Here is a 27,508-nt window from a genome sequence, read left to right on the forward strand (position 1 = left end):
ACATGATATTGGAAACTAAAGGTCACTTTCGGCGTTCTTGTGCCATAATTGACCTTCAGACGTTTTTCAGAGATACGAAAAGAAGTCGCTGCGTACATTGCTGGATAAATCGCCTGAACCTCCCCGTAATTTGAGCAGTAGTTTGACTTCGCAAGGTCAACTGCCAGAAGTCAAAATTTTTGACGGACGCTAGTTGTGTCCGCAGTTGATGTTCTGGTGCTTGCAAGTTTAAAATCGGTCGGTATTCTTTGGTGATATGGAGATCTGCGTCCTTTCAGCCAACGTTTCACTTTGAAGGGTGGCCTTGAAAGGTGAGGACTTTTCGACGGACGGTAGTTATTGCACTTGCGAAGTTGTTTGATATCGGAATGTCTAAAATCGGTCGGTATTTTTTTTGCTGATGTTGAGTTTCTTATTCTTTGACCCCACATTTTGACCCTGAAGGGCAGCTTTGAAAGGTCGGCAGTTTTTTACTAACGCTAGTTCAAGCGCTGGTGAATATCCTAATTCCTGAAAAGTTGCAATCGGCCGGTGATTTTTTGATGATGTCAAGTGCCCTGCCCTTTGAGCCTGCGTTTGACCTTGAAGGGTGACCTTGCGAGGTCGAGACTTTTTGACGGACGCTAGAAATTGCTTGTGAACTTTATGGTGTTCGCAAATATAAAGTCGGCTTTTGAATTTTAGGTGATATGGAGTTCCCTGTCTTATAACCCAAGTTTTGACCTTAAACACCGAATGACGTCGAAAAATGATCGCCATTTTCGACGTTTTTGTACCATAATTGACCTGAGGACTTATTTTCACACACATCAGAACCCGTTCCTAAATAAATCGCCCGTGAAGTTGGCGATTTATTCAGCGATTTTTCAGCCACGAATAGTCTCGCCGCATGCGTCCCAGTGAGCCACAGGTCAATCACGCCAGCTCCCTGTTTTCCTTGGGCCCCTGCCGGCCAACCGGTCCACGTGGCAGACAGCTGCACTCCCCCTGAACGTGCCCTTGCGCGCCGCAGGCCCAACATCGGACCCCCGCCGCCCCAAGTTGTGCTGCCACAGCACCCCAGGCGGGTCCGGCCGCCGCTCCATGAGAGGGGGACGGCGGTCTGCCGGGCTGAATCGCGTTAACCACGCGCGGTCATCCCACGACCTCACCCCGCTGCTGAGCGAGCTCACCGTCTTCAGGTGCGACGTTTCGAACAGGGTGAACTGCAATGCCGACGATGAAATGGCTTCGTCGACACGTTTTTTATGGCCCCGCAGCTCGTTGTCAGGGACGGTTGTCAGGGAACAACAGGCGGACCTGGGATGCTACAAAGGCAGCCGCCACTGGAGAGGCAGGATCCGTACCAGGAGACGCGACACGACACGGCGCGCGTCAGCTCGCAAGTAGCGTACTGTACGTTTATTTCGGAATATTCACAGCGTTTCTCGAAATTGCCCTGAAACCACCTCGATGAGGTGCCGAACTCCCTTTGAAGTGCTGCATTCAAGCTCCGCACGTCCGTGGCATCCTCCTCCGATAGCGAGTCGATTGCAATCATCCGTGGGTCCAGGGCCTGCAGTGCCTTGCCCACTGCTTTCTTGTCATCGCCTACAGAGACGATATGCGTCCATACAGCGAAGAAAATCGTCAAGGGCTTCCCCATCCCCCAAACCAGCCAACGATCCCGTTCCATCGCAGCACCGAACCGTTGGCCACCGTTGTGATCGCCCTCACCGGATGCAGTTGACCGCCGTCCCGTCTGGTTTTCCGTGCCGCCGCGCCAGGTCGCGCGGTCAAGGTCGTTCAAGGTCGAGCCGCCGCGCAGAGGCGCGCCGAGCGATGCGACAGGCGCGCCTCATCACACGTACCACACTATTACGCCAGGCGAGGCCTGGCCGCGCGACAAAAATAACTATAAACCGGCAATAAAAAGTGCGGTGGTATGGTCAGTAAAGTGCGCCTTCTCATCAGCTTGCAACCATTAGAACGCACGCAAGACGGATTGCGCCATCCAGTTAGCTTAACACCCATTAGAGCGTGTGAAGAACGAAGTGCAAACACATGGTCAGTGTCAATAGTCTGACCTAACGTCTCGCGAGTTTTATCAGCGAGCTTTCTCGCTAGACCATCGTTCGTTTGCTCACGCCGGATATGATATCAAACCCGCTGTTGTTTATACCGATAGGGGACCAAACTGCAATATGACCTTTGAGCCACCGCTTGAGGTACACAAACAGTCGTGGCGACTCCGACCAGAGGATGTCGGACGTGTCCAGCCCGCCTGCCGCCGGCAGACCTTCCCGCATGCGCGCGCCGAGCCGATCGTTCACTGCGCACGCCGAATCCGCGGCGGGTGAGACGCCACGTCTTGTGACTGTACCCTCTCGGCCTCAACACCTCGTCACACGCGGCGTAACGCGGCGACTCCCCCGACGCCGTCACGCCGCCCCTCCTCCCCGGCTCTCGTCCGCGGGCTCCGCCCCGGCTCGCCTCGTCGCTCGTCACCGAAATACACCCGAGTAGCCGCCACCTCGTGTACTGTTATCTGGGCGCGGCCGGGACGCGGCCGGCGGCGCCGGCGCGCGGGCCGGTCCGGCCGCGCCAGCAGCGGCGGACAGTCGCGCGGACGAGGACAGACTCGAAGAGAAACAGAGAGGGGATAGAGTTCCGGGCTCATAGCGGCGGCCCGCCCGGAACTGACCGACATGTGCATACTACGTATCGCCCACGCTGCGCGCGCACAACAGAGCTCCCTTGTAAAAACGTCACGAAGATGAACATGCGGAATGAGTAATGTTTGAATGAGACGCGATGCGATAGTTCCAATGAGTGTGCATTGCCCGTTGGACGTTTTGCGACTCTCATCACAACCATTTGAAGAAAAAAAACTCAGCCCGATTTTTACCGTCCACCATAAAGCAACCGCTCCACTGGCGCGTCGCATCGGTGCTGACAGCCGGTGCAATGGAACCGATTGGCTAACGCCTGATCTCGTCAAGGTCCTGTGGCGCGCTGCCCCACTCAGCCTATCGCGAAATGTCGTCCACGAACATGTGTGATGGAGGAGGAGGGAAAGATTGCCAGCAGCTTCCACAATGAGATGCGTCCATGATGAAAAATAATGGACTTTGCCGAATTCAGTCCTTACAACCTTGATCTGGAGCCCATGCGTCACGGCACAGCATCCGAAACAATGCCCCGCCGTGATGACCTTTCCGACGTCTACAACCCGCCCGGCACAGCGGCGCAACGCGATGCGTAGTATGCACAAGCCCGCTCCAACTACCGACTAATAACTCGGCCGCGCGCGCCTCGCATGCAGCACCTCCGCGCTAAAGACGTACAATCGACGTAAACAGAACTAAACCTAGAGATGAGAAGTGGTCAGCGGCGGCGGCGCGGCGGCGGCCGCCGGCGCGGCTCCCTCGGGCCGGGCCGTCACGCGGCCGGGCGCGACGGCCGCCGCCACGCGGCCACCGCACCACCGGCTCCCGCAGCGTCGCAGTCCCTCGCGGTCTGGCGGCGCGGCGGCGGCGGCGGTGGTGGCGTGCGCCGGCCGCCGCCGCCGCCGCCGCGCCGCCGCCCGGCGCGCCTGCTCCCTTTGTACTGGGTCCCAGACGGCGGCCGGCCGCGTCACACGACGCGTTTGTGGCGCAGCACCTCGCGCATCAGCTCCTTCAGGTAGGCCAGCTCCTTGGTGAGCGAGCCGACGCGCTCGCGCAGATGCTTGTTGCGCTTCTCCAGCACCTCCTGATCGCCGCTGACCATGTCGTGCTCCTCCTTCTTCTTCTGGCGGTAGCTGAAGGGGCAGAAGTGGACACGCGGTCAGGTGCAGTAGGCGAGCCAAGCTTCACCAAGTCACCAACCTTCACTGGCGCGGTAGTACACCGCGTATTCCACACACTAGTAGCATACTTGTACAAACTATACCAAACGTGGCAAAGAAACCGAGACCACTAAACATAACTTCCATGCATCGCATTGCGCCATGGGGCGTTCGCGAACGGCAGAACATACGACAGGACGCCCGGAGGTGATACGTGCTCAGGTGCCCCCCTCCAGATTCATCCTCGCCAGCACATCAATTGTCACCCCCCCCCCCCCCCCCCCACCCGCGCTGTACCGTCACTGACCGTGTGGCGGCGTTCTTGTTCTGCTCCTTCTTGCGCTGCCGGCGCTCCTCCTCGGTGAGCGCCTGGCGACGGCCCGGCTTGTCGTAGGGCCGCGGCCGGGGCGCGCGCCGACTGACCGGCGGCGATTCCGGACTCGGACACCAGTCCGGGGCCGCCAGTAGCTCGGCAGAGCCGTCCGACAAACCCAGCGGCGAGTTCGGGTCGCCCGGCGACGGAGACAGCGTCGGCACCCACGCCTCCAGAGACACCTGGCGGCAAGAGGGATTGCTAAGGTTAGCAGGTCGTCCACAGATGGCGCCGCGTCGCGGCAAGCAGGCAGAGGTGTGTGGAAGATTCGCAGGGCGTCTCCAGATGCCGCCATATCTCTAAACACAAGTGGTGAAAACTGGGTCGAACGCAGGCTTTGTTTGTTGTTAAGCAGGCTTTATTGCGCGCCGACTGCGGGGTCATATTGTACCCACGACAGTGCTATTCAAATAACGAGGTAGGTTATAGCTCTTTCATTTGAAAACATTGTGCATAGTATTAACTGTACATATATGCACATATATAAACAGCTGATATATATATATATATATATATATATATATATATATATATATATATATATATCTCTCTCTCTCTCTCTCTCTCTCTCTCTCTCTCTCTCTCTCTCTCTCTCTCTCTCTCTCTCTCTCTCTCTCTCTCTCTCTCTCTCTCTCTCTCTCTCTCTCTCTCTCTCTCTCTCTCTCTCTCTCTCTCTCTCGCGTTTCGCCCAAAATGGCACAAACACTCCTGGGCAAAATGAGGGCACAATCTAACTGCGTGGAACACGATGAGGAATGCAGGACAGCGTGAACATTGGGGTCTGCCGTCGCCACACAGCGAGCACCGGTAAGTTTCGTACGCGCGGCCAACACGCAATCAGCAGAGCACAACCTCCTCTCGTCTCGCCTAGCGGAAGCCGGAACGCCTTATTCCCAATTCAGGTTTTATAGAGCTCAACCTGAGCTGCCATTTGCGTTGTAGGAAAGGCAAGATGGCTGGATAAAAGATGGAGCTGGATGAGGAAATGCACGTGAACGTGACGCATGGAAAGCACGCATTGCAGCAGAATCCGCGAACCCGTTTCCGAGGATGCCGCCATGGCTGGGAATCCAACAAAGTGTCATCTACTTCCCAGCCAAGTCCAACGCAGTCACTCGGCAGAAGGTGCCCTGGAGACCCCATCGCCCGAGCGCCGAGACCACCGAAGTCGGCGGAGAATGCAGTCTTGCCACAAGCCGGCGAGCTGACAAGATTACGACAACAGTTGAAGGGTGATACCCGCGGATCTTCCGTAAAGGAGGGCCAAATTACCACAAGAGTTGAAGAGTGATACCCCGCAAATCTTCCGTAAAGATGTCATCTTCCAGCTTAAACTCGGGATCCTGGTACGCTGGCCAGGTGGCAGGCACACCCGCCATCCTGTAAGCAGAACAGCAGAAACCGCCCCGGGCCGGTCCTCAAGCGACTAGCACCGGGAACCGGTGCCACACCTGGCTCTCAACAGGTGCTGTAGCCCCACTGCATCGAGCCCTCCACCTAACCGCTCCGGTGCGCGATCAGCAGTCGGCCCGGAAAGCATCCAGCCATCAGTTACCTGCCCGACACATCAAAGCGCCGGCGGACGCACGAAACAACACGGGCGCGACTCATCTTCGGTTCGCGGAAGCACGACCCTGGGGGGCGGCGCGACGCTGGCAGGCTTTCCAGGGCGGGCGCCTTCCCGCAGCGCGGCTGACTCACCCTACACAGAAGGGCCGAGCGCCTCAGGGCAGGCCCGACGACAGCCGCCCCGCCCCGCCCCCGCTCCCCGCGGGGAACCCGTCCACATCACGCGCCCCGACAAACAAACAACACAACAGTGCGGCCGGCCGGCCGGCGGCGAGGCGGCGGCGTTTCGTCAGCTGCCGTCGCGCGCGCCACGGCGGTCCTGTCCAGCCCAGCGGGCCGTTGCATCAGACCGCAGCGGTGGGGGCCGGGCCCGCGTCGGCCGACCTGCTGACCCGCACCCGAGCAGCCCCAGCGCGCCGCTCGTCCCCTGCCGACGTCGCCACGCGCCGGAGTCAAGCGAAGGGCGCTGCTAAGTCTCGGCGGCCCAGACGAACGCCACGCGGTCCGTTCGTGATCACCCACGTGACCGCTACCGGTAGACAGTCCGTCAGCCGGCGACGGACCACGTGACCCCCGTGTGTGCACAATCGACCCTTGCGATCTGGACCACGTGACCCCGCTGTACGGGGGCCGCGTCATCACGTGTCCGCTCGCGCCCGTGTAAGTGCGAGGTGCGACCGCGTGACCCGCGTGTGCCACCCCGTGACCCGATCGGACCAGCCCCGGTCCGGTGTACCCTCGCCCTGGTCCGACGAGCCCGTCCGCTCACGCCCACAGCGGTGGCCGTCCGGCGCGCGCGGCCGCCAGCAATGGGTTCACTCCTCGGCGGCAGCAGGCCAACCAATCACCGCAGCTGCAGCCGGAGAGGTGTGGAGGAGGGCCGGGCCGGCGGAGCTCGCGCTGCGCCGGACCATACCGGGCTGACTCCTCGACTGCCACCGGCCCGGACCCTAACGCCCGCGCGGCCGACACCCGAGTGAACACAGCAGCTGCCACTGCGGCTGGCGCACGGCCTCCGGCAACCGGAGCTCAGCCTGACTCAGATTAACCGAGGCGGGATCCTCGAGAGAATCTCCCTGAGAAGCCGCGAGACTCTCAACGGAGGAGATGCTCACAGTGGACGACGCTCACGCGAACGTGACGCAGTTAAACCGAACCGAAATCCTCGAATGAATCTCCCTGAGGAGCCGGAAGACTCGACGGAGGAGATGGCCACTGCGGACAATGCCCGCGCAAACGCAACTGCGGCCCCTTACAGCAGCTCGGCATCCGAGGCCAGAGGTGAGACGTCTCCTCGGACGGCCACTTCCGGACGCCGGGCCGCGTGACCGGCGCCCAAGCCGCGCACAGCTGCGACCGGCGCCCACCTCACGAGAACCCCGGCCGGCCGCGGCGCTCCGCCGCCAGAAGTCGTAGTAGTAGTACTTACGGCTATCGGGCGCTTCGACTGCGCGGCCACGGCGCTCCGCCGCAGCACAAAGCCTCCGCCGTGGCGTCCGTCGCCACGCCGTCGGCGCCGGCGCCGTCGGCGTCCGCTCACCTGCTGCGGGGGCCCGGGGCTGAGCGTGTAGTTGTAGCCGGGCGAGGCCAGCAGCGTGGCCGGCTCCAGGCCGGGCGAGCCGGCGCCGTCGCTGTCCGGCGGCGAGCCGGCGGCCGGCGACAGGTCGCCGAACAGCTGCGGGTTCTCGCGCACAGAGCCCGAGATCAGGTCCTCGAGCAGGGTGTTGGCGTCGTCACAGGGCAGCGCCGGCACGCTCACGTCCTCGCTGTCCAGAAACAGGTCCTGGCGGCGCGCGGGCGGGTCAGGTCAGGTCAGATCAGATCACGGGCGCACACGCCGCTCGGGACACCGGTCGGGTCACTCGTGCCGGGCCCCGTCGTTCGCCCGGGAACAGTTGCTCATGACAGCCGCACGGGCTCAGCACACGGCTATCCGCAAACAGGTCTTCGGAGCATGCAAACGGCCGACACCGACGCTGTAAAAAAATCATTCGCGGGTTCACAGCCAGGAGCCTGACGTAACGGCCGTGGCGTGATACCCATCCAAACTCGTCCGGCGTCAACACTCGCGACAGCGCACGGAGACCCTCCGCTCGACCTCTCACTGCAAGCGTCCGAGCCTGCACCGCGCCGCTGCAGATAGTACGCGGCGCGGCGTTTTGCAAACGGGCCCGTCCGTTCTCGGAAATCGCGGCACGGCAACAGCGCTTCCCCGCAGCACGCCCGGCGCCAGACGCGCCGGCGGCACGGCCGACTACTATCGCCGCCGCGGCCGCGCCTCGCCGCAGCGGCCCGGTCAGCAAGCGACGTGACGACATCCCACCGCACGGCCCGGGTCGAGAGCCGAGCGGCGAGCGCGCCGGCGCCGGAGCGGCCGCCACCGCGGCGGCGACGCGGCAGGGGTAGCCAGCTCGTGACAGTCACCTGACAACAGCCGCGGCGACGGAGGGAAGTGAGCGGAAGGCCGGCAAGAGGGCAAGGCCGCGGGACAGGAAGAGAGCGAAACAGCGAGAATGAGCGGGGGAGGCAGGACACGCAAACAGATGTACAGGAGACACGGAGGTGGGGATGGACGTAAGGGTGGGGTGGGAGCAGGTACGGGGGGAGGGGGCGCCTCACCTGCAGGTCGTCCGGGAGGCCGGAGTCGGCCTCGGCAGCCGGCCCGCACAGTGGCCCGCCCTGCTCCAGGGCCGGCGGCGCCACCATCGGGTACTCCCAGGCCGCCTGCGGAAACTTCTGCTCCATCCATCCCGAGAGCGGGTCTGTCGGCAGGACGTGCGGGTCAGCACCGGGGTCAGGGTCAATACGAGTGACGTACAGGTCAGCACCGGAGCTAGGGCCCGCAACGGACTCGGGATCAACACGGAGGACGCCGGGTCAGCACCGGGGTCATGGTCAACACAGAGGCCGTACGGGTCAGCACCGAGGTCAGGGTTCAGGGTCAGCACCTAGGTCAGGGTCAGCACCGAGGTGAGGGTCAGCGCCGAGGTCAGGGTCAGCACCGAGGTCAGGGTCAGCGCCGGGGTCAGGGTCAGCGCCGGCGAGTTCACACCACTGCAGCGAGCAAGGTCAACATAAAGGCCAACGTCGCCATCGGGGTCTAGGTCACCGCAGAGGGACCTAGAGGGAGCAGGCATGACCCGACGCCGCACCGCCGAGACCGTTCTCAGAACGCTCGTTTGTGCAACACACATGTGATGACACAGCTGTTCGCCGTGAACTGAGCCTGAAGCTATACTGGGAACACTGGAAGCACACTTGCTGGTGCGGACCTAGCTCACCTTATGCCGATGTATATAATATATTCCTGTGATTTTCCGCGCGCTGACGCAATCCTCGCCAACCGAATCGCCATGACAACCGGCAGCAATACTCACGCCACATCTTCGCCCGCCATTGCCACCACTGACGTCGTGTCCGCTGTTACCACAGCAGCCGCTTTCAGCATCAACACCGGATGTACCGCGCACAATGCGACGCCGCTATTCAGAGGCCCCGGCCGCCGCTATTCAGAGGCCCCGGCCGCCCCGGCGAACGTCAGACCTGCCCGCTGGGGGCCTTCCCGGTGCTGCCCGCTGCCGCCTCCGCGGCTGAAGCGCCGTCTCGCCGCCGGCCCGGCTGGCGGCCGGCGGCCGTGCGTCACGGGCCGGCACGTGGCGGCGGGCAGGCGGCCGGTCGGCGCTCCGTTACATCACGTCCGCCCGACAGCGGGCCGGCCGGCGGCCGACCCTGGGCCGGCCGCCGCTTACGTCACGTCACGTAAGAGCGGGGCGGGAAACACCGCGGCGCCGCCGCCGCCGCCGCCGCCGCCGCCGCCGCGGGGGCGGGGGAAGAGGGCGGCGCCACGGCCGGCCGTGCACGTCAGCCGGCGCGCGGCCGCCAGAGAACGGGATCGCGCCGCGGCGCGAGCGAGGATTTCATCGTCAGACGGCACGAGGATCTGATGGGCGTGCCCACACGGCACCGACCGCCGCCGTCGTCTTCTCGCCGGCGTTCGCGTGACTGCCACACTCTCGCCGGTGCGGATACAACTTCTGCTGCGGGCGGCCTTCCCGGGCATCGCCGACTGCTGATCTAAGCGAAGATCCCAGACTCGATCCCAGAGAAGATCTAAGATAATCGATCCCGGGGAAGACCCAAGACTGTGGATCCAAGAGAAGATCCAAGACTGTTGATCCAAGAGAAGATCCAAGACTGTTGATCCAAGAGAAGATCCAAGACTGCTGATCCAAGAGAGTATCCAAGAGCTCCCGCGCACAGACAGCTCTCTGAGTGGGAGGCAGGCGCCGCCGGTGAAGCCGGCCAGCCCGTCTGGCTGGTCAGAGGCTGGTTGCGCCTGCCGTGTCCCGGCCCGGCCGGCCAGAGGCCCGCTGGGCCTGCCGTGTCCCAGCCTGGGCAGACCGGACGGATCTCAGTGCAGCCTTGGCGGCCGTCTGACGCCCCGCCGCAGACAACGGGACCTGCTGACCTCACATCAGCAGCCGGCCGGCGGACCTCACATCGGGGGGAGGGGGGGGGGGGGGGAGGCGCGGACACGGCGGCGAGTCTGCGGACGAGCAGGCCGCCGGAGCAGCCACCGAAAGACCGGCGCCCCGTGCCCGGTGCACGTCTCCCGGGCCAGCTGGAGTCGCCGCCGGCGGCAGCTGGACGCGCACATTCCGTCCTCAAGGGTCCACAGGGTGGTGAGCAGCGGAGGAAGCGAACGGAAGCGCCGCACCCTGGCCGGACCGGACCGCTGACGCCCCGCAGTCGGCGCCTCCCGGACCGGCGCCGCCAGTCGGGCTCTCGGCGTCATTAGCGAGCGGCCGCCCGCCGACCCGGCCCTGGTAGCGGCTGCCGCGGCGGCGGCGTTCGTCTCCTCGGCCAAACACCAATAAACATCGCATGGCGCGGCCGGGGCCGATTGATGATGCCGTGCCGGAGCGGGGCGGGGCAGGGGGAAAGGGGGGGCTTATCTCGGGAAGAGAAGAAAGAAGGGTAGGGGAGGGGGACAGGAGCCGGCGGGATGGCGCGGGAGATCTCCCCCCCCCCCCTCCGGGCACCGGTGGCCGCCTCCGGACACCAGCGGGGGCTACATCCGGACACGTGACTCGTCAAGGTGAACTCTGCCCTACGGAACCCGCCCAAAGCAAAGCAAAGCACTCTTGCCGTGACCTGATGCCGCCCACCGCAGCGCCACCAACGGAGCTTCAGCCGATCGCATACCGCACCCGCAGCACGCCCGGGCAACACATCGACAGCACCAGCGCCGCTTGGCCGTCTGCCAGGGGCGACGACTCCACACTGGGCCGAGGTCCACTGGTGCGCCACGCGGCGCCGCACGCTTAAATACCCGCTGCCGCGCCTCGGCGTACGTTCACTGCGCGCTGCACGACGGCGGGTCCAAGGGCCGACGCTGTTCGGGAATGGTCCACGGCCGTCATGAACGCGCCGCGCGGATAAACGGTCGCCCACCGCCATTTTCGGCGTGCTGACCGGTCGCATGCTACGGCCCCATATTGCAGCGCGGCCAGCAGCCACTGCGGGATAACCTGGCGCCGCCTCGTGCACCAGTTTGCCTGATTCACCGACGTCACGCAACCGAGCGCATGCTAAAGCGCGGCCACGGTAACGGCCTCCGCAAAGCGCTGCATCATTCCTGTCTGGCCCAGAGCGTCGGGCGCCGGCATTACACGGCTTATCCCGGCTGCCGATGCCAAGCCGGGCAGCCTTCGGCAGGCCAGATCACGTCACCGCCCCGCCGCAGACCCGTCACGGACGCGCGGCGCCCGGACGCCCTTGCCCCGGGCGCATGTGACCCCGCGCGCGTGTCGTCATGGATACAGCCGGGTACGAACGCCTCCAGCCCAGCGTCGAGGCTTGCCTCATTCCTGTTCTGTGGCTCTGACGACATGCTGCTTTTCGCCCCGCCGACGGCGCGGTCTGCTTATGCCCCCGTCCAGGCGCGCGCAGACGGCGACGCAAACAACTGGCGCCACGCCGCGGCGCCCACCGCGGCGAAGGCCAGAGGTCGGCGTCCGGCCGGCCGGACAACGGGCCCCGGTCGTCGGCCGACGGCGAGCGCCGATTGGGCGCGATCAACTGAACGCCGCGGCGGCCTATGCAGAGTGCATTACCGAACGGAGATTGCGTCTGCCAATGCCATCAGCTGTCGTCAGCGCGTCCCGCGACAAGGAGCCGATGACGGCACCGCGGCACCGAGGCATTTATTTGTTTTGAGTGGCGTTTGATTTGTGACTGATTTCGCCCACATCTGACGCGTGACCGGGTCAGCCAGCCCCGGCCGGGACCACCACCGCTGCCGCGCCCGACCGGCGAGTCCGACGGCTGCGCCACCGGCGGCGCCGCCTCCGCCTCCGGCGCCGCGGTCGCCCGCCGCCGATCGATGGCTGAGGCGGCGCGCATTGTACGCCGGCCGCCGGCGCGCCGTACTACGCCGCCACGGCCGGCGGCGGCGCGCCGCTCGATGCCGGCCGCGTCGCCCCCGGCCGCCGTCGGCCCACGGTCACGGCCAGGGCCACGGTCACGGACGCCTGACCGTCCGAGGTGGCCTGCACGTCGACAGCGGGCGAGGACGGCGGCCGAGCACTCCTGGGTCGGCGGCCGCACGTCGCGCCGCGCCCCGTACACGTCCAGATCACCTGTGTTACGGTGCGGCCCCAACAGCCGCTGCCGCCCGTCAGCGTCGGCAGCCGATCACGCCCGCTCGCGGCGGAAACGCTGCACACACCTGACGCTCGTGCCTCATCAGCGAACGACGCCCGCCGAGGCAGCGACCGACAGCGCCACAAGTGCGGCCGCCGCCCCACGGAGAGCGCCGGGGCCAAACCCACGCGCGGCCACAGGTCGGCTCGGCTTCCCCGGCCGAGCGCCGCCGCGGCGAGCCTGGACGCGATCAAGTCACAGCGCGATTGGCAGGTGGTGTGGTCCAAAACAGCGTCGCCGATCGCGCCATCAACACGCGATTGAGAGCTGCCCATTTGCCCGACATGCAAGGCTGTTTGTAGTGTGTCAACAAGCGGTGGCCGTTGCTGGGGGCGCTGCTATGTCAACAGCCGCAATTACCGCACTTGCTTCGCCTCTCTGGGCCAAGTTCGGACTGGGCCTCCACGCTGATGCCACAGGTGGTTCCTTTGCTGGTCGGATGTGCTTACCAAAGAAGTAATGTGCTTCCATTCGCCGACGAGCAAATGGGATTCCGCTGATGCTAACTGTGGTGAGAGGGCCGAGAACCAGCTGGCAAAACACCGTCCAGTGTAAGTTGTGAGTATCGATTGCAAACAGGTTATCGTAAGTGCTACCGCGCGCTACTTACTCCGCAGTCATGACGTCCCCTTCTAGAAGCTTGCATGCGCCCCACTGCGTAAATGGCTGCGACGCCAACACCGGCACCAAGGGCGACGACGCCAGCTGCCTGCGACGCCACATGTTCCCGTACTTCCAGACGGCGCCCGAAAAACACGTCCCTCGCGTTCGGCAGCCGAGATGGCCGTGACACGCGACGCGGCGTGGAGCGACGCAGCACGGGCCCCGCGCCACGCCGCCGGCCACGGATCTGACACGGCCGCAGCCATTAGCGGGCCATCGCCGCGACGGCCGCCGCCGCCGCCGCCGCCGCCGCCGCCGCGCCGCCGCAGCGCCGGCGTCACCGGCCGGGCCGCGGCGGGAGTCGGCGCTGTTTACAGAGCGCGCCAGCCGAGCGGCGCCGTTCGCAGAAGCGGCGGACGCTCGCGCGGGCCGGCCGTCTGCGGAGCGCCGGAGCGGCGCGCGCCGCCGCTGACGCCACGCCAGATCGCCGGCCGGCGCGACACCAGACCAGACCAGACCAGACACCAGACCAGACCAGACCAGACCAGACACCAGACCAGACCAGACCAGACCAGACCGCACCGGGCCGGGCCGACACGACAGATGACACGGACGCACGACGCGCCGGCGCGGCTGGCCAGGGTCCGGTTCGGAGCGGCAGCCGCCCGCCGCCCGCGAGCTGCAGACGGCGCCCCCTCCTCGCGCGCGCGGCTAGCCCTGGCGCCAGGTCAGTTCTCCGTGGGCGAAGCACGAGCTCGCGGTTAACGACGCCAATGGCAGCTGCATCACGCGTGGTCGGCTTCGCTCCAGAGCGCAGAAACTATTGAACTATTGAACGCCCTGTTGGCTACGCGTGACGTCAATACGAACAAGTCCGGCAATCGTTCGGCAATCGTTCGGCGCGTCCGGCAATCGAGAGCTGGCCTCAGGGTGCGCTCGCCGACCGCGCATGCGTGCGTGATGGCACGCTCCGACGCAACGGTCTCTGTCGCACCCACCGGGGTTCGAAAGTGGCCGACCGGCGGCCGCCAAGGCTGCCCACATCCCGCGTCCGATCCGGGATTTCCAGATCCCTGCAGGCATCCCGGCCACGCACGAGCCCCGCCTCGGCTCCGCGACGTCGCCGCCGTCTGCCGGCGCCGGCGGCCGGGCCCGCGGCTCGCGGTGGGCGCGTCGCCGCCGCCGCCGCCGTCGTCCGAAACGTCCCGGTGCAGCCGCGACCTTCGAGCAACGCCGGCCGACGCGACATACTGCACACCGACCGACCGGGCGGCCAGCCAATCGGTCGGTCGGTCGGTCGGTCGGTCGGTCGGTCGGTCGGTCGGTCGGTCGGTCGGTCGGTCGGTCGGTCGGTCGGTCGGTCGGCCGGGCGGTCGATGTCGATTGACACTGACATTGACGGCGACGGAGAGTGGAGCGCATCCGCGCCTGGGGGCCGATGCGGCTCGCGCTTGGCCGCGGCGGAGGTGCGAACTAAGAGCGGCGATCAATACGCACCTCCGTGTCCGCACGGCCGTGTCCGGGTCGGCGGGGAGCCGCCGCCGCCGCCGCGACCCGACGTGGTCCGCGGTGAGCCCGCTTTCAGTCCGCGACGCATTTGTGATGGAGTCATCACGGGTGCATCACATCATCATTTCATCACGGGTGGCCCACTCGCACCGGCGGCGATGCCGCCTGCGGCCGGTTACGGCCCGACGGTCACCGACCAAGGCCGAGGTCAGCGCCGCGGGACGTCACGAGGTCCCCGTCGGTGATCTGCCCCTCTCGGCCCCGGCCGTATCGGTCCGACCCCACGTGCCGTGGGCGTCCCCGTTCCACAAACAGGACACTCGGCGACCGCGCCGACTGCCCCGTTTAGTCTGGACAAAATGCTTCATCATTAGCGTAAATAAATACGGCGAAATGGGCCACATGGGGCCGTGAATGATGCGCCAATTAGGCCCCGACTGCCACTGCTCGCGCCGCCACAGCGCAGCAGACCGCTCTGTCTCTGCCGCTGGACGCCGCGTGGCCGCGAGGCCCGCGGTGCCACAGACGCCTTAGAGAGCGGCAACGACGAACCTGTGTCCGGGCGCCCGGGCACCTGTCGGGGGTGCCGTGAGCGTTGCTAGTACGGAGGTGGGGTGCGCCGGGAGCCCCGGACGGACCGCCCCCGGCTCCAGGAGAGGGGGCCCAGCTCGCGGCGGCGCCACCGCGGCTCGACTCCACCACTCGCAGCGAAGCGGACCGGACCGAACCGAACCAGACCAGACCAGACCAGACCAGACCAGACCGGACCAGACCAGACCAGACCAGACCAGACCAGACCGGACCGGGCCGGAACCGGGCAGACGTCGACCTGACCTGAGACCCTCGGATCTTTCTACAGCATGCCCACGCCTCGGTGGCGCCTTCGAAACCAGCCTCGCCAGCCGGCCTTCGTCACCCGGGCCACCAGCCCCGTCTCCCCTTCCCCCACGCTGAGACGCCCCCCGCCGGCGGCCGCTAAACGCCGACCCCGTCGCGAGCCGCGCGCAACCCTTGAACTCTGTCAACAAACGCGCCGGCCTGGATTGGCGCGCCGGACTCGGACGCCGGCCCGGGCCGCTTCCGGAACGTTCGACGCCGGCTAGCCGGCAGTTCCCAGCGGCGCTGATCGCTGCTAGCAGGCCTGCCTGCCGGCTGACGGGCCGCAGCCGGCGTGCCATTGCATGACCCGTGACGTCACTGGTTCGGGGTCACGGGGTACTGCGGGGTGACTGGGAACGCCGGCGCGGATCGGTGACGTCAGCGGCGCAAACCGGCCGCCACTGACGTCACCGATCGTGCAATGAGACAGCCCGTAAGAGCCGGTAACAACGCCGGTCATCCCGGGGATGCCAGGCCCAGAACAACCGAACGGGCGCACGAGCGGAGGCAGTCGGGCGGGCGATTATCTCCGCGTCGCTGGAGACGGAGCCTGCACCGCCGATCGGCCGGCCTAAGACAAGGACGAGCCAGCCAACACTGTCGACGTCAAGCCGGACCGGACCTGGCGCAACCGTTTCGTCATCCTATCCTACCCTAACCTACCGGTTTCGCAGCGCACTAGCGCAGCGTCCGTAACCACCGCCAGCCGGGCGCCGCTCCAGAGATGGGGAGGGCGAAGGGGCGATTTGTATAAACGCTCGCAAGCCACAAACGATAGATTGCAGCGTGTAAACCGACGCTTGATGGCGTCCAACCCGCGAACCCGTCACATGCACGGACCATCACTCTCAATGCCCCGAGATCCTGATCAAGGTCGTCCGTCCGTCCGTCGCCTCTCGAGATCATCACGCGGCCGAGGTCCGCTCAACGCTGGACAGGTCAGCAGCAGCCGGCCGACCTGCCACGTCACCGGGCCGCAGCGCCGCAGCCAGCCAGTCTCGTCCCGCCACGAACGGTGGCAGGTCCGGCCCGTTCCGGCGGACGCCCGGCGGCGGGCACCGACCGAAAGGGTGACCTCGTGACGGTGCCGCTGGCTATTCTCGGCCGGCCAACGAGCGCGCGGCCCGACCTCCCCCCCCCCCCCCCCCGGGCCGGCGCCAGGGGCGTGGTCAGCACCCGCTACGGCGCCGCGCGCCACGAGAACGCGCGGCCAGCGGCGCGGCCTCCGGCGCGCTCGCAGCCGGGAACGACCTGCGGCAGCGCGCCGTAACTCCGCTAGCCCACCACCCACCGGCCGCAGGCGAAGTCCCTTCAGATCCTCCTCAGCGGCGCGCCACTGCCGCTGCCGACTGGTGCCGGCGGGAGCGCCGGACCCCGGTCTGTGGCACGCGGCGGCCGGGGCTCAGTGGACCGGCGGAACCGGTACCGCTCCCAGCGCTCGCAGACGGCCACCTGTCATCTGTCAGAGGCCAGACGCCGCCGGCCGTAAGCACCCTCCGCATGTGCATTGCAAACACCAGGTGAGTCACCGGCTCACAAAGACAATGCATAGCAGCGCAGCAGGGGGCCCACAACACAATACCAGCGCCAGACGGCACTCAACACGGCGGTCGCAGGCGCCAGAGGATATTGTTGGCTGTTCGTTCGGCACTCCGGGCACTCCAGGCACTCTCCTGGCTTGCCCAATTGCCACTCGTCACCCTCCGTCGTCAGATCGGAGTGCCCGTGACCTCTGTTGACCTGACCCGTGAACTGAGTGCTTACGCCGTGACAGTTCACAGCCGATCAATACCGCAACAACTGCGCAACAGCTTCCCGTCCTGCAATGATTTCCGGCAACAGCTTATAAGGCGTCGATGCCGGCCATAAGTCACGGCCACACCGGACTATGAAAGGCTCCGGTCAGACAACAGCAACCAGAAGTGTCCAAGGCAACGGCACGGGGTCGCGCTGCGGCCGCCGCCGCCCGTGCCAGAGACTCGACACGGGGCCGACGTCGACGTCGGCAGCCGCCGCCGCTCGGCCCGACGCGTCGACGTCTCCGCCCCGCGGCGGAAGAAATGCGGCGCGACGACGGTGATGATGATTAGAGGTTAAGGGCGCGCCGACTGCAATGGCCATTTTGCGCCAACAACTGTTAGGTGACCAGCGCGGGGAGAAGAACCCTGAAAATCCGATGTCAGCTTGACATGAAAACAACTGACATGGCGCCACTTAGTGAGAGCCATGGTCGTGTCATTGGGGATTTACGACGCAATCAGCTGCTGAAGCCGTGTGGCGTCACCTGCCTCTCACCCTGGCAGGAAGGGCGGACGCCGCGGGGAATCGAACCCCGCACCTCTGGTTTACCGCACGGCGTTGGAGTTCGTTCCGCGCTGCGGTTAACGCCGACGGGTTAACCATTACGCTATCGTCACTCCAGTGTCAGTCGTTGTTGAGCATATCAGAATACGTCTGATGTGGAGCATTTCGACCGAAATGAAACGGTCGTTCTTCGATAAGCTCTGGGCACGTGCAAACAATATCACGAACGGTGAGTGGTGCATTGCAACGGCATTGTGCAGCGTCATGTCCAGGCCATAGGATGTGGACGGAGCGCGGCCTTGGGTTTTTCAGGGATAAATCCATTAAGCAGAACTAGGATTAAAACAGTTGTCACAGCATTATCCCCAGCTAAAAATACCCGAGTATTACTACACATCACATCTCCCCGCCACGCTTACCCCAAAAGCGTTGGATGCTGCGGGTATGCAGACCACCCCAGCCTCCGTGAAACGCCGCATAGAAAACCGCAGCCCCGGGGGCGGCGGAGGCGGCGGCGGCGGCGGTGCCCCCTGCGCTCCGCGCCGAGCCCGGACCGAGGCCAGACGACGCCCGCGCCGCCGGCCGGCGGGGCCGGGTAGACTGCGCCGCACGGCAGGCGCGCAGTGCGGCACGGCCACGCCTGATTGGCATCACAAGAGCCGGGCGCCGACGCGGTCAACGCCAGCCCAGTCGGGCTCGGTTGGGCAGGCACCCGCGTCGGTGCGGAGGTCGTGGTGTGACGTCGGAGCGGTTTGCACTATTTCTAATGACAGTGTTGACGTAAGGGGTTTATCGCCGCGACAGCGCACACCAAAGGGCTTGAGGGCATGATATCATAGTCCAACGCAACGATAACTTCCATCAAAGGCAACCAGCAACAGCGCTCTCAATATAGTCGTCGTAAATTCCTTGGCATCGCTCGACCGTGCGTCTATTAACGACAAAAGAAAACACCCCTGCTGGGGCCGGACTGGCCCTCCGTTGCGACTGGGGTCGGAGTCCAGTCCAGTCCTCTGGGGCCTGGGAGTCCCCTGGGAGTCCGCTGCGACTGCGGTCGGAGTCCAGTCCAGTCCTCTGGGGCCTGGGAGTCCCCTGGGAGTCCGCTGCGACAGCGGTCGGAGTCCAGTCCAGTCCTCTGGGGCCTGGGAGTCCCCTGGGAGTCCGCTGCGACTGCGATAGGAGTCCAGTCCAGTCCGCTGGAGCCTGGGAGTCCCCTGGGAGTCCGGTGCGACTGCGGTCAGAGTACAGTCCAGTCCCCTGGGGCATGGGGGTCCCCTGGGAGTCCGCTGCGACTGCGGTCGGAGTCCAGTCCAGTCCTCTGGGGTCTCACTGAGTCAGGGCGGAGTCAATTCCACACCAGAAATGCTGGAATCGGATTTGGAGAGGCGTTGGATGTGCTGGCCGCTGACTGCAGTACCGAGTCTGTGCCAACAATTTAACATTCGCCGTACGTCTGGCATTTCACGCTGAAAAAATGTTCCATGCTTTGAGAAGAAAGCCACCAATTCTACGTATATGGCAATGCCATCAGCATAGATAGACGCCACTTCATCCCATGCACATGTTTTGCAAGGACAAAAGATATGTACACTAAATTTACATATCGCGACTTTTCGTGGTGTCGGATGACATTTTCGTGGTGTCGGACGATATTTTCCACAAACAGGCCCCAAAAGCAGTGACTACGGAGTTTGGTTACTAGAAATACAGCTTGATTCAATCGTAAACCCTGAGCAAACGTGGCTGTATCCTAACATGACCTTTCATTGACGCAAAATGGGCAACGTAAGACGTGAGATAGATCATTTATATTTCATTGTCACCTTTGAATTAGGCATCCTGGTTAAAGAACCAGGTGGAAATGGGATTCCATAGCCCGGTTCGTCTATCTCCCCTTTCAGCTCATGCCCGCCATACTCTTCTGCAAGCTGCATCTACTCGCATAAAAAGCAATGCATGTGGCAACGTTTGCCTTCAATACGGGTCTTCAAAAACGCTGACAGCCGACATGGACAGAACGGTGGAGACGGCCTCACATATAGCTGCCATCACGCACCAAATGGGTTTGCAACTTAGTACACGATGCGCCGAGTGCCTTGCGTCCAGTACATCGCCACGCATCCCCCACCGTTTCGCATAATAAAGGTTTGATAGCTGAAGCGCGTGGCAAGAGAATACAGTACGATCAAGGAACGTCGAAACTCGAGCTGATAACCAGTGGGACTTTTACGCGACTGTTACTTGCTAACGCGGAACACCACTCAGCGCACTTAGCGTGGTAACGCCACGCTGAACTGAACGTGTGCAGCATCGCGCCAAACGGCACAACATACAGCACGGCGAACTGAAACCCAACACCTCCACTGTGCCATCGCTGAGCTTCTGACCATCCCTCCGCCGAGCCGGAGCGGGCGCATGGGTGGGCAGGGCGGGCGGCGGCTGGCGGGGTGGCGCCAAACGGGCGGCGTGGTCCGCAGCTCAGACCCCCGCCCCTCCGGAGGATTAGGGAGCGAGCCCAGGGCGCAGGGCCTCCACCGCCCCGCGCCCGTGCCCTCTGGACGGGCGTTGTCCGGCAGCGTCGCGTGCAGTGCGGTTGTGACTCAATAGCGCGGGCAGCCGCCGGGTCACGCCGGCCGAGAGCGGGCAGGTCCGGCTGCCCGGGGCCAACCGCGCAGAAAGCAGTGCGTCCTCCGCCGCGACCCGCGCCGGCAACAGCGCAAAAGCCTGGCGCCAGAATCTCATGAGAAGCGTGCGTGACACACCGCGTGGCCAGGCAAACGTGTTGAGCGCGCTCGACCATACCCAACGTCATTGCAGACAGATGTCGGAAGGGGCCTCCTCAACGGCAACAGAAGCGCCCCGGCGCCGCCCATGAAAACGTCGGTGATGCATGTTGCTAATCGGCAGTGCGCTGGCGGGCATCTCACAACAAACTAGTGCTCTGCAGAGCGGATCCAAAACAATCCCCGACAGATAACGCGCCATGTCCGGTCAAGTGACGGGCGGGTCTGTCTGGGGTACACCGAATGATGCCACACAGATCACTTCAGCATAATCTGCGGAGACCGTGATGTCACTGCCATTTCAGCCACGGAAGCCCGGCTGATATTTGCTTGCTGATCTCCGTCATGATTTGTGGCGCTATGCCACGCCATGTTCCGGCTGAAGACAACCGCGTAACGGCTTATCAATACTGACAAAGGCTCGCTCTTAAATACACCGCTGCACGTCTATGGGCCGAGTGGTTGCGATAAGACAGCGTCGACTCGGATCGGGAAGCCAAGCCACGACCCGCTCCCCATCGCGACACCTCCCGACTGGCGGCCGCCGGAGGCCGGTCCGGCGGCGCCCGCCGCCCGCGGCCGCGGCCGCGACCTCCGCGCGACCGCTGTCGCCGGCGCGCGCACCCCCCGGCCGTGCGGCACCGGCGGCGGCGCCGTCACGGGACGGCCGAGGCACGTGCCCCGGCCGGCTGGCGTCCGCCCAGCCGGCGCGCCGACGTTCCGTCACCTGACGGCCGCTCATCGGGGGCACGGCGTCCCGCGTCTCCGCGACCCCGTGACCCGTCACGTCACGTCACGCCGCGTGACATCGCCGGAGCGGCGCGCGGCGGCCGCGAGTGCCGACAGTCGGCCGGCGTGGCCGTGCCGTGCGGCTACATAGCGCCTTTCAATGACGCCGCGATCATTCTTTCTTTTAATACTCCAGTTTAACGCTTAATACAGCCTAGCCGCCTGCCGTCATGGAAACATCCATCGGCGTGGCGTGACGCATTCCAGACGGGTTTTGTGAGCAGCCTGTCCGCCCTGCGGGTCTCGAGCTGGGTGCCGCACTGTGCCGCCCCGTGCCGGCCTCTGTGTTCCGGAGCAACAGTGGGCACACGGCCGGCGGTACATCGGGCCAGGTCGGCCGGGGTCACCGCCGCAACGCTCGGGAGGCGCGCGGCCAACGCGGCCTGAGTCAGCAGTGGACACAGTGAGCGCACGAAAAACACTCATGAGTTTGTTAACTTCCGCGGTGCCTGATGCTTCACAACGCGTTGCGAGACTCGTCATGAACTGAGCAGCCCCACAATGAAAACGCAGATTGGTCTTGTAGACCCCCCCCCCCCCCTCCCCCCGCTCTCCACCTACCCCCTTCCGCCCGTTCTCACCACATACACGACAATCAAAAAAGCTTCCGTCCCGCACGATCAATATTACACAATGAGTTCCCAACAAACCCTTGTTAAATTAAAGAAAGCCACGGGCAACGTCATCAGGCACTACTTATTTCCGATGTAGCCACTAACAAGTCAGGCAGCAGGTACATTCGCAAGCCGTAATTCATGATCCCTATGAAAGCTTTCGACCAAAATAATTATGTTACAATAAGTTGGCAATAATTTTCAATGCTCTCACGCCTACGAAATGGTCGGTTTCAACCACATGCACTAATTATCGGTGTAAACACTAACACCGCCTCCTCACGACACAAATACGTATCCGGCCACCGACTGAAAGCGCGTTACCGCAAACAGAAATTAACGAAACCAACAGCTGGCTTGATCTCACCGCGTCCCTTCGTTCGTACCGCGCTGCTGCCGGACCATTCAGACAGTCCTGTCGCACCGTTCCGTTTTTTGAAAAGAGCGGCTGACTGGCCGCGCCGGCGGGTCGCGCTGATCACCAGCCTGCTGTAAGGACTCCAGCGTCCGTTCGGCCAGTTGCCGGGAAACAGTTCCAAGGCGTGCCTATCGCCGATGCTGACGAAAACACCCGTTTCTGTAACGCGATATGATTACTTCGGGAAACCCGCGCTGCCTGATCACGGCACGCAAGGACGCCTCCACATGCATCTGAGCACGAACGGAGGCGGGCCGGCAGCTGTTTCGGAGGGGAAGGACAATCGAAACGGGTTGTCAAGGACAACTGCTAGTGCATAAAGTTGCAGGGGTTTCCACAATCGGAGGCCAATGTAAGATATTGTTAAATTCTTATGCGGAAAATAATCGATGTCAATGGGCTACAAGGTAGGCGCGAAACGACGCCATCAGCAATCGTTCGGATATATTATGAAAAAGACCGCACTTCAAGGCAAAGCTCACGGCCACTTGCCAGTCAGAAGCGTATGATAAAGGTAGAATAACTGCAGCAGAAGCACCAACAAGGCCAAAGCCAAAACGCCCTCGGCGCTTCATTTTCATATCGGGGAGCATCCATCTCAAGGACGACAAGCCGATCTTTGAACCCGTCTGTTCTGATTCACTCTCCTCACACCAGATCGCAGGGCCGGCCTCTGCGCGCCCGACCGCCGTCCAACCGTCCGCTCACCACCCTCCGCATCGCCGCACTCGCGCGCCTCCGCGCCCGCCCGCTCCCACGCCCCATCCGTCCCGACCGCGGAGTAGTAACGTCAGCGCGCTCTCACAGCGCCGTTACGTCGTCTGCGCGTGACCGCCCGCGTCAGAGTCGACGCGTCCCAGCGCGGCCCGCCCCGGGCCGCACCGCACCGCACCGCGACGGCTGCCGGCCAGCCACGCACCGCGTGGTCTGGGCTGCTCCGCGCGGATGCAGACGCAGGACAGGCGGCCCCGGTGAGGAGCATATCTGGTGCGCTGCGCGATCACAGAGCCAACGTCGCCTTTCTAAAAAACGCTCAATGACACTCTCGCACTCAACTCTTCTTCGCTTATGGCTGCCCGAACCTGACACTAACGTGACACGGGGGAGGAGCAGATGAAACAGAACCGGCAATCGGGGCAGAGGGCGGACGGAGCCAACACCGGGGGCGGCACCGGTCTGGCCCGGTCGCCTGACTTCCGACCCGGCGGCCTGACCTCCGACCTCGCCTTCCGGCCGCTCACCGATACTCGTGCTGATGGCGTCCACCAAGTTGAACTTGCACATGATGCGTCACGGCTCGGCACCCAGGGGGAGATCTGCTCGCCGCCGGGCCGCGTCCACCCACTGGCACCGCTGCAAGCTCACTGAAGCCGTGACGTCACGCGATCAACATGGCGTCCCTGAGAGCGCCTGCCAGAGGCCTGCCCAGGACGGCTTTGGCGGCGCGCCGGCGTAGACGGATTGGGCAGGCGCGCCGCTCACGGCTCACGAGGCGCGGGGGGAGGAGAGGGGGGGGGGGGGGGGTATTCCGCAGTTCCTGTCCGAGCATCCGTCAAACACCGCATGGCGACCGCGGCGCGCCGAGGGCCCGCGGAAATCCCCAGCCCGCCGCCGTAACACAGCGCGGGAATTACGACGTGCCGGCAGGCGTCCGCCTTACGCCGTAATCTGTGTTGCTAGGTCCGAATCGCTGCGACGTTCCAGCCGCGGGCCCGGCGTGCGGGGGGGGGGGGGGGCGCCGCACGCCACGCACCATCCCGATCCTCCGCTCGCTCTCGACGCCCCTGTCACAGCCGACGCCTGACCCACATCGCCCGGCGCCAGCGGGGAGGACGGGGGCGGGGCGGGGCGGCGCGCGCGCGCCTTGACCTTGGTCGAGTTTGCCGATCAGCTGATCGGGCGCACGTGCGTGCGGGTCAATGGCCGCTGTTAGGACCGGGCGCGCAGCTCGCCGCCCGCAGAGGCGGCGGCCGGAAGCGGGGCGCGCGGCCGCAGCGGAGCCGCTAGCGCGGAGCGCACGAGGAGCCGCGCATTCAGGAAGTAACACACCCGGCAAGTCAGACTAGCGAAGCACGGCAGCGAAATGGGAACTCAAAGTTGCGGTACCGGGCAAAGTACGTTCCACTGCATATGATTAAACTGCCGCCAACTACTGCCGATGCCGCCGCGCCCAGGGCCGTCAAATACACTGCCTGCTGGTTCAGCCATCCGTCATCAGTCCGACGCAGCGATACGATGCCGGACACCGGGCGGGCGGGGGCGGGGACGCTGGCGGGGAGGGGGGACCACCATCGCAGCGTTCGCCGAATGCCCCCCGGGCACTCGACATTCGCGGGAAGGGCACCCGACGCAGGCACACGGCCGAGTTCGCCGGCCACGGCGGCTGCCCGACTTCGCCGAACCGCTTCCGCGCCACGCCGCGCGGAGAGCGCGAGCGAGCCAGCGCAAACAAATACCGCCCGCCGCTGATAATCGCCGCCATCGTTGACCGTTGCGCTGACTAATAACTGGAGCTTTAAAGTGCGGGAGCTTAAAGTGCGGCCCTGCTGACAGCATTTCGCGCCCGAGGGATAATTTCCAACTGGCATGCCCGTCTGCCTCTCTGCCCGCTAACATTGACCTCACTGACCGCCAACACCTGTGCGGCGGCAACACCACTGAGAGGAGAGTGGTCTCGCCCAACAAATTCCGGGGGGGAGGGGCGGTGAAAGTGGCTAAACCTCCCCAACAAAACCCCAAAGTGGGTTCTCCAAGGACTTGTCAGAATTCTTCGCAACGTTTTGAAGGGCAATTTAATAGCAGACGCATCCCCGGCACAGCCTCCGCCTGGCGCGTTCGCCTCGGTGAGCTGACCGGCGGGTGTCACACACCGGTCAGATCAAGCGCCGGGCAGGTCATGCGCCTGTCAGGTCACGGCGCCCGTCAGGTCAGGTCACACGTCGGTCAGGTCGGGCCACACACCGGTCAGGTCAGGTCACGCATCGGTCAGGTCAGGTCACACCTCGGTCAGGTCAGGTCATAGCACCGGTCCGCGCCGCACCGGCCGGCCGGAGGCAGACGGCGCTCACCACACGGCTGCCGTGCCACCGGACAGTCATCGGCGGCAGGGTGGGCCGGATTACCTTGCGAGGGTGCAACCCAAACGGTCCACACGACCCACTGAACAGGTCAACGTACCGCCATTCTTCTTCAACAAGCGCATCCGAATGCCCATCAGCCCTTGCATCATGAGGCGCGACTCCTGCGCCTGTCCGGCGAGTGGGACATGTGGGGCCCACCGACGGCGTCCGCCCTGAGAACCACACCCGTCCCCTATCGGACGAGTGCGACACGTGAGGCCCGTTGACGGTGTCCGCTCGGAGGCACCTGTCCTGTCCGCTCGCCGCCAGGTGCGGTGCTCCCGCCCGACGGAGCCCGACGCCGCGGCCGCGACGGCGGCGCCATCTCGCGGGACCGTCCTGCGACGTCTGCGGCGCCCGCCGCGCCGCTGTCTGAACGTGTACGCGATCCCGTCGGAACCACGCGGCCCCGAAACCCGGGTCGCACTCGGAAGCTCCGTACATGCCAGCGCGAGAGCCTGATGAAACACCGATGCACCCGATGCTTGGCGGGACGGACCGGACGGCGCGTGGCGTGCCCCCCCCCCCCCCCCCCCCCGCCGCCGTCACCCGCGCCACCGGCTGGACGGAGCGCGCGCCGACCGAGTCGGACAGGAGCACGGGAAGGCTTTCTGGTGGAGTACGCCAGAGCTGCCGGCCGCGAACGACGCGTCGGCCACCGGGGACGTGCCATCCCGCCGAGGGAGGGGCAGCTGAGCAGAGTAAGCCACCACACGTCCGATGGAATTGCCCATTTCGCCAGAATGCCCGATGGCAGCCGTGCCAATGGGTGACGGCATAAGGAATGACGTCACACTCATCTATACGCGGGTGCAGACAACAGAAACCATATGCATGGAGACAATCCGAGACAATCGGAGATAATCGGAAGAGTTGTCCCCGCCCTCCCGAACTACTTCCCTCTTCAATACAACCAGTCAACAAAAATGTCACCAAAAGCCCTAAAACAGCGAGACGGCAGCGCTGTCCGAAAAGTTTGCCTTCAGCCGTGCTCTATTACGATCCGCGCCGGGCCGTTGCCGCCTGAACACGAGAGGGACAGCCGCGCCAGACCCCACGGCCCAACTGAATCACATGGCAGACTACTTCCCGGTGATCATCCCTGCTGAGTGATCCCCAAAAGGCTCTGACCTGAGCGCATTGCCAGGCGGGCCAAGATCATCCGATATGACCGCTGCACAGCGAGATCCGATTAGGGCAGTGCTTACAGCACGGCAGGCTTTCCAGATATGCAGCCCCGAGGCCCAACGCATAAGGACATCGCGATCTTTGTCGAGGAGGACGAGTGTACAAGGGCGGCGCGCCCACTTCCTCATCGGAACAAACAACCACACGTGGACGTGACGCGGATCAAGGAGAACGTGCACGCCGGCGCTGTTTTCGACATGACCCCTGCACGCAATAATCGACAGTGAGGTGCCCGCGCCACGCCGTGCAGCCTGTGCATATTACTGTCCCGTCAAACGCCCTGATAAATCACCGATTTGCGAAACCGCTGCGGTTCTCGAAATTCCGCCGCGGAAAGATCTCTTGTTTACAGAACCGCACTTAGAAGCTCACGTAAGCATGAGATGATGAAAGGGAGATTCTCAGAATTTAATGAAGACAAAAAAATGGGACGATGGCCGGCTGAGAATTTGTCTGATGGACATCAGAAAAGTAGGGCGACTTGTTCCGCTCCACGTCTTACCAAACAGCGTTCGAGGACATCTGATGCCAATGCGGTTAATCTTATTCGCTGCTGTTCAGCTCCCTCCGCCCGAGCGCCTCAAAACCACCACACCGGAGCGCGGCCGTCCCCCGAGCGCCGAACACCTGCCCAGCGGCCCACCGACGCTCCTCTCCGCGTCAGGAGACGTCCGGGCCACAACAAACACGCCTCCGCACCCAGGGCGCGACCGCGGTAAACACGGCCGGCCCCGGCCGGCCACCGGACACCGAGGCCGGGCGGCGGCGGCGGTCAGGCGGCGCGCCGCCGACGGCTCGGCGCTGTTCAGCCGTCCCGCGAGACCGGCGGTGAGCGGGCGCGACGGTC

The 27,508-nt window shown here is 64.2% G+C and overlaps 1 protein-coding gene across 1 annotated transcript; it reads right to left on the reverse strand.

Moving 5' to 3' along the window:
- Positions 1-1,386: 1,386 nt before the first annotated feature.
- On the reverse strand, positions 1,387-23,726 carry LOC119113740 (activating transcription factor of chaperone). Its single transcript, XM_037237987.1, has 6 exons — positions 23,596-23,726; positions 8,370-8,512; positions 7,291-7,533; positions 4,116-4,363; positions 3,567-3,781; positions 1,387-3,502 (listed from the first exon to the last, which is right to left on the reverse strand). The coding sequence occupies exons 1-5, from the start codon at positions 23,636-23,638 to the stop codon at positions 3,616-3,618; spliced, it is 843 nt and encodes a 280-aa protein (XP_037093882.1). The 5' UTR covers positions 23,639-23,726; the 3' UTR covers positions 1,387-3,502; positions 3,567-3,615.
- Positions 23,727-27,508: the final 3,782 nt, after the last annotated feature.

The sequence above is a fragment of the Pollicipes pollicipes genome, unplaced genomic scaffold (genome assembly GCF_011947565.3).
Source record: "Pollicipes pollicipes isolate AB1234 unplaced genomic scaffold, Ppol_2.1 Scaffold_7262;HRSCAF=8765_pilon_pilon_pilon, whole genome shotgun sequence".
NCBI classification, from domain to species: Eukaryota; Metazoa; Arthropoda; class Thecostraca; order Pollicipedomorpha; family Pollicipedidae; genus Pollicipes; species Pollicipes pollicipes.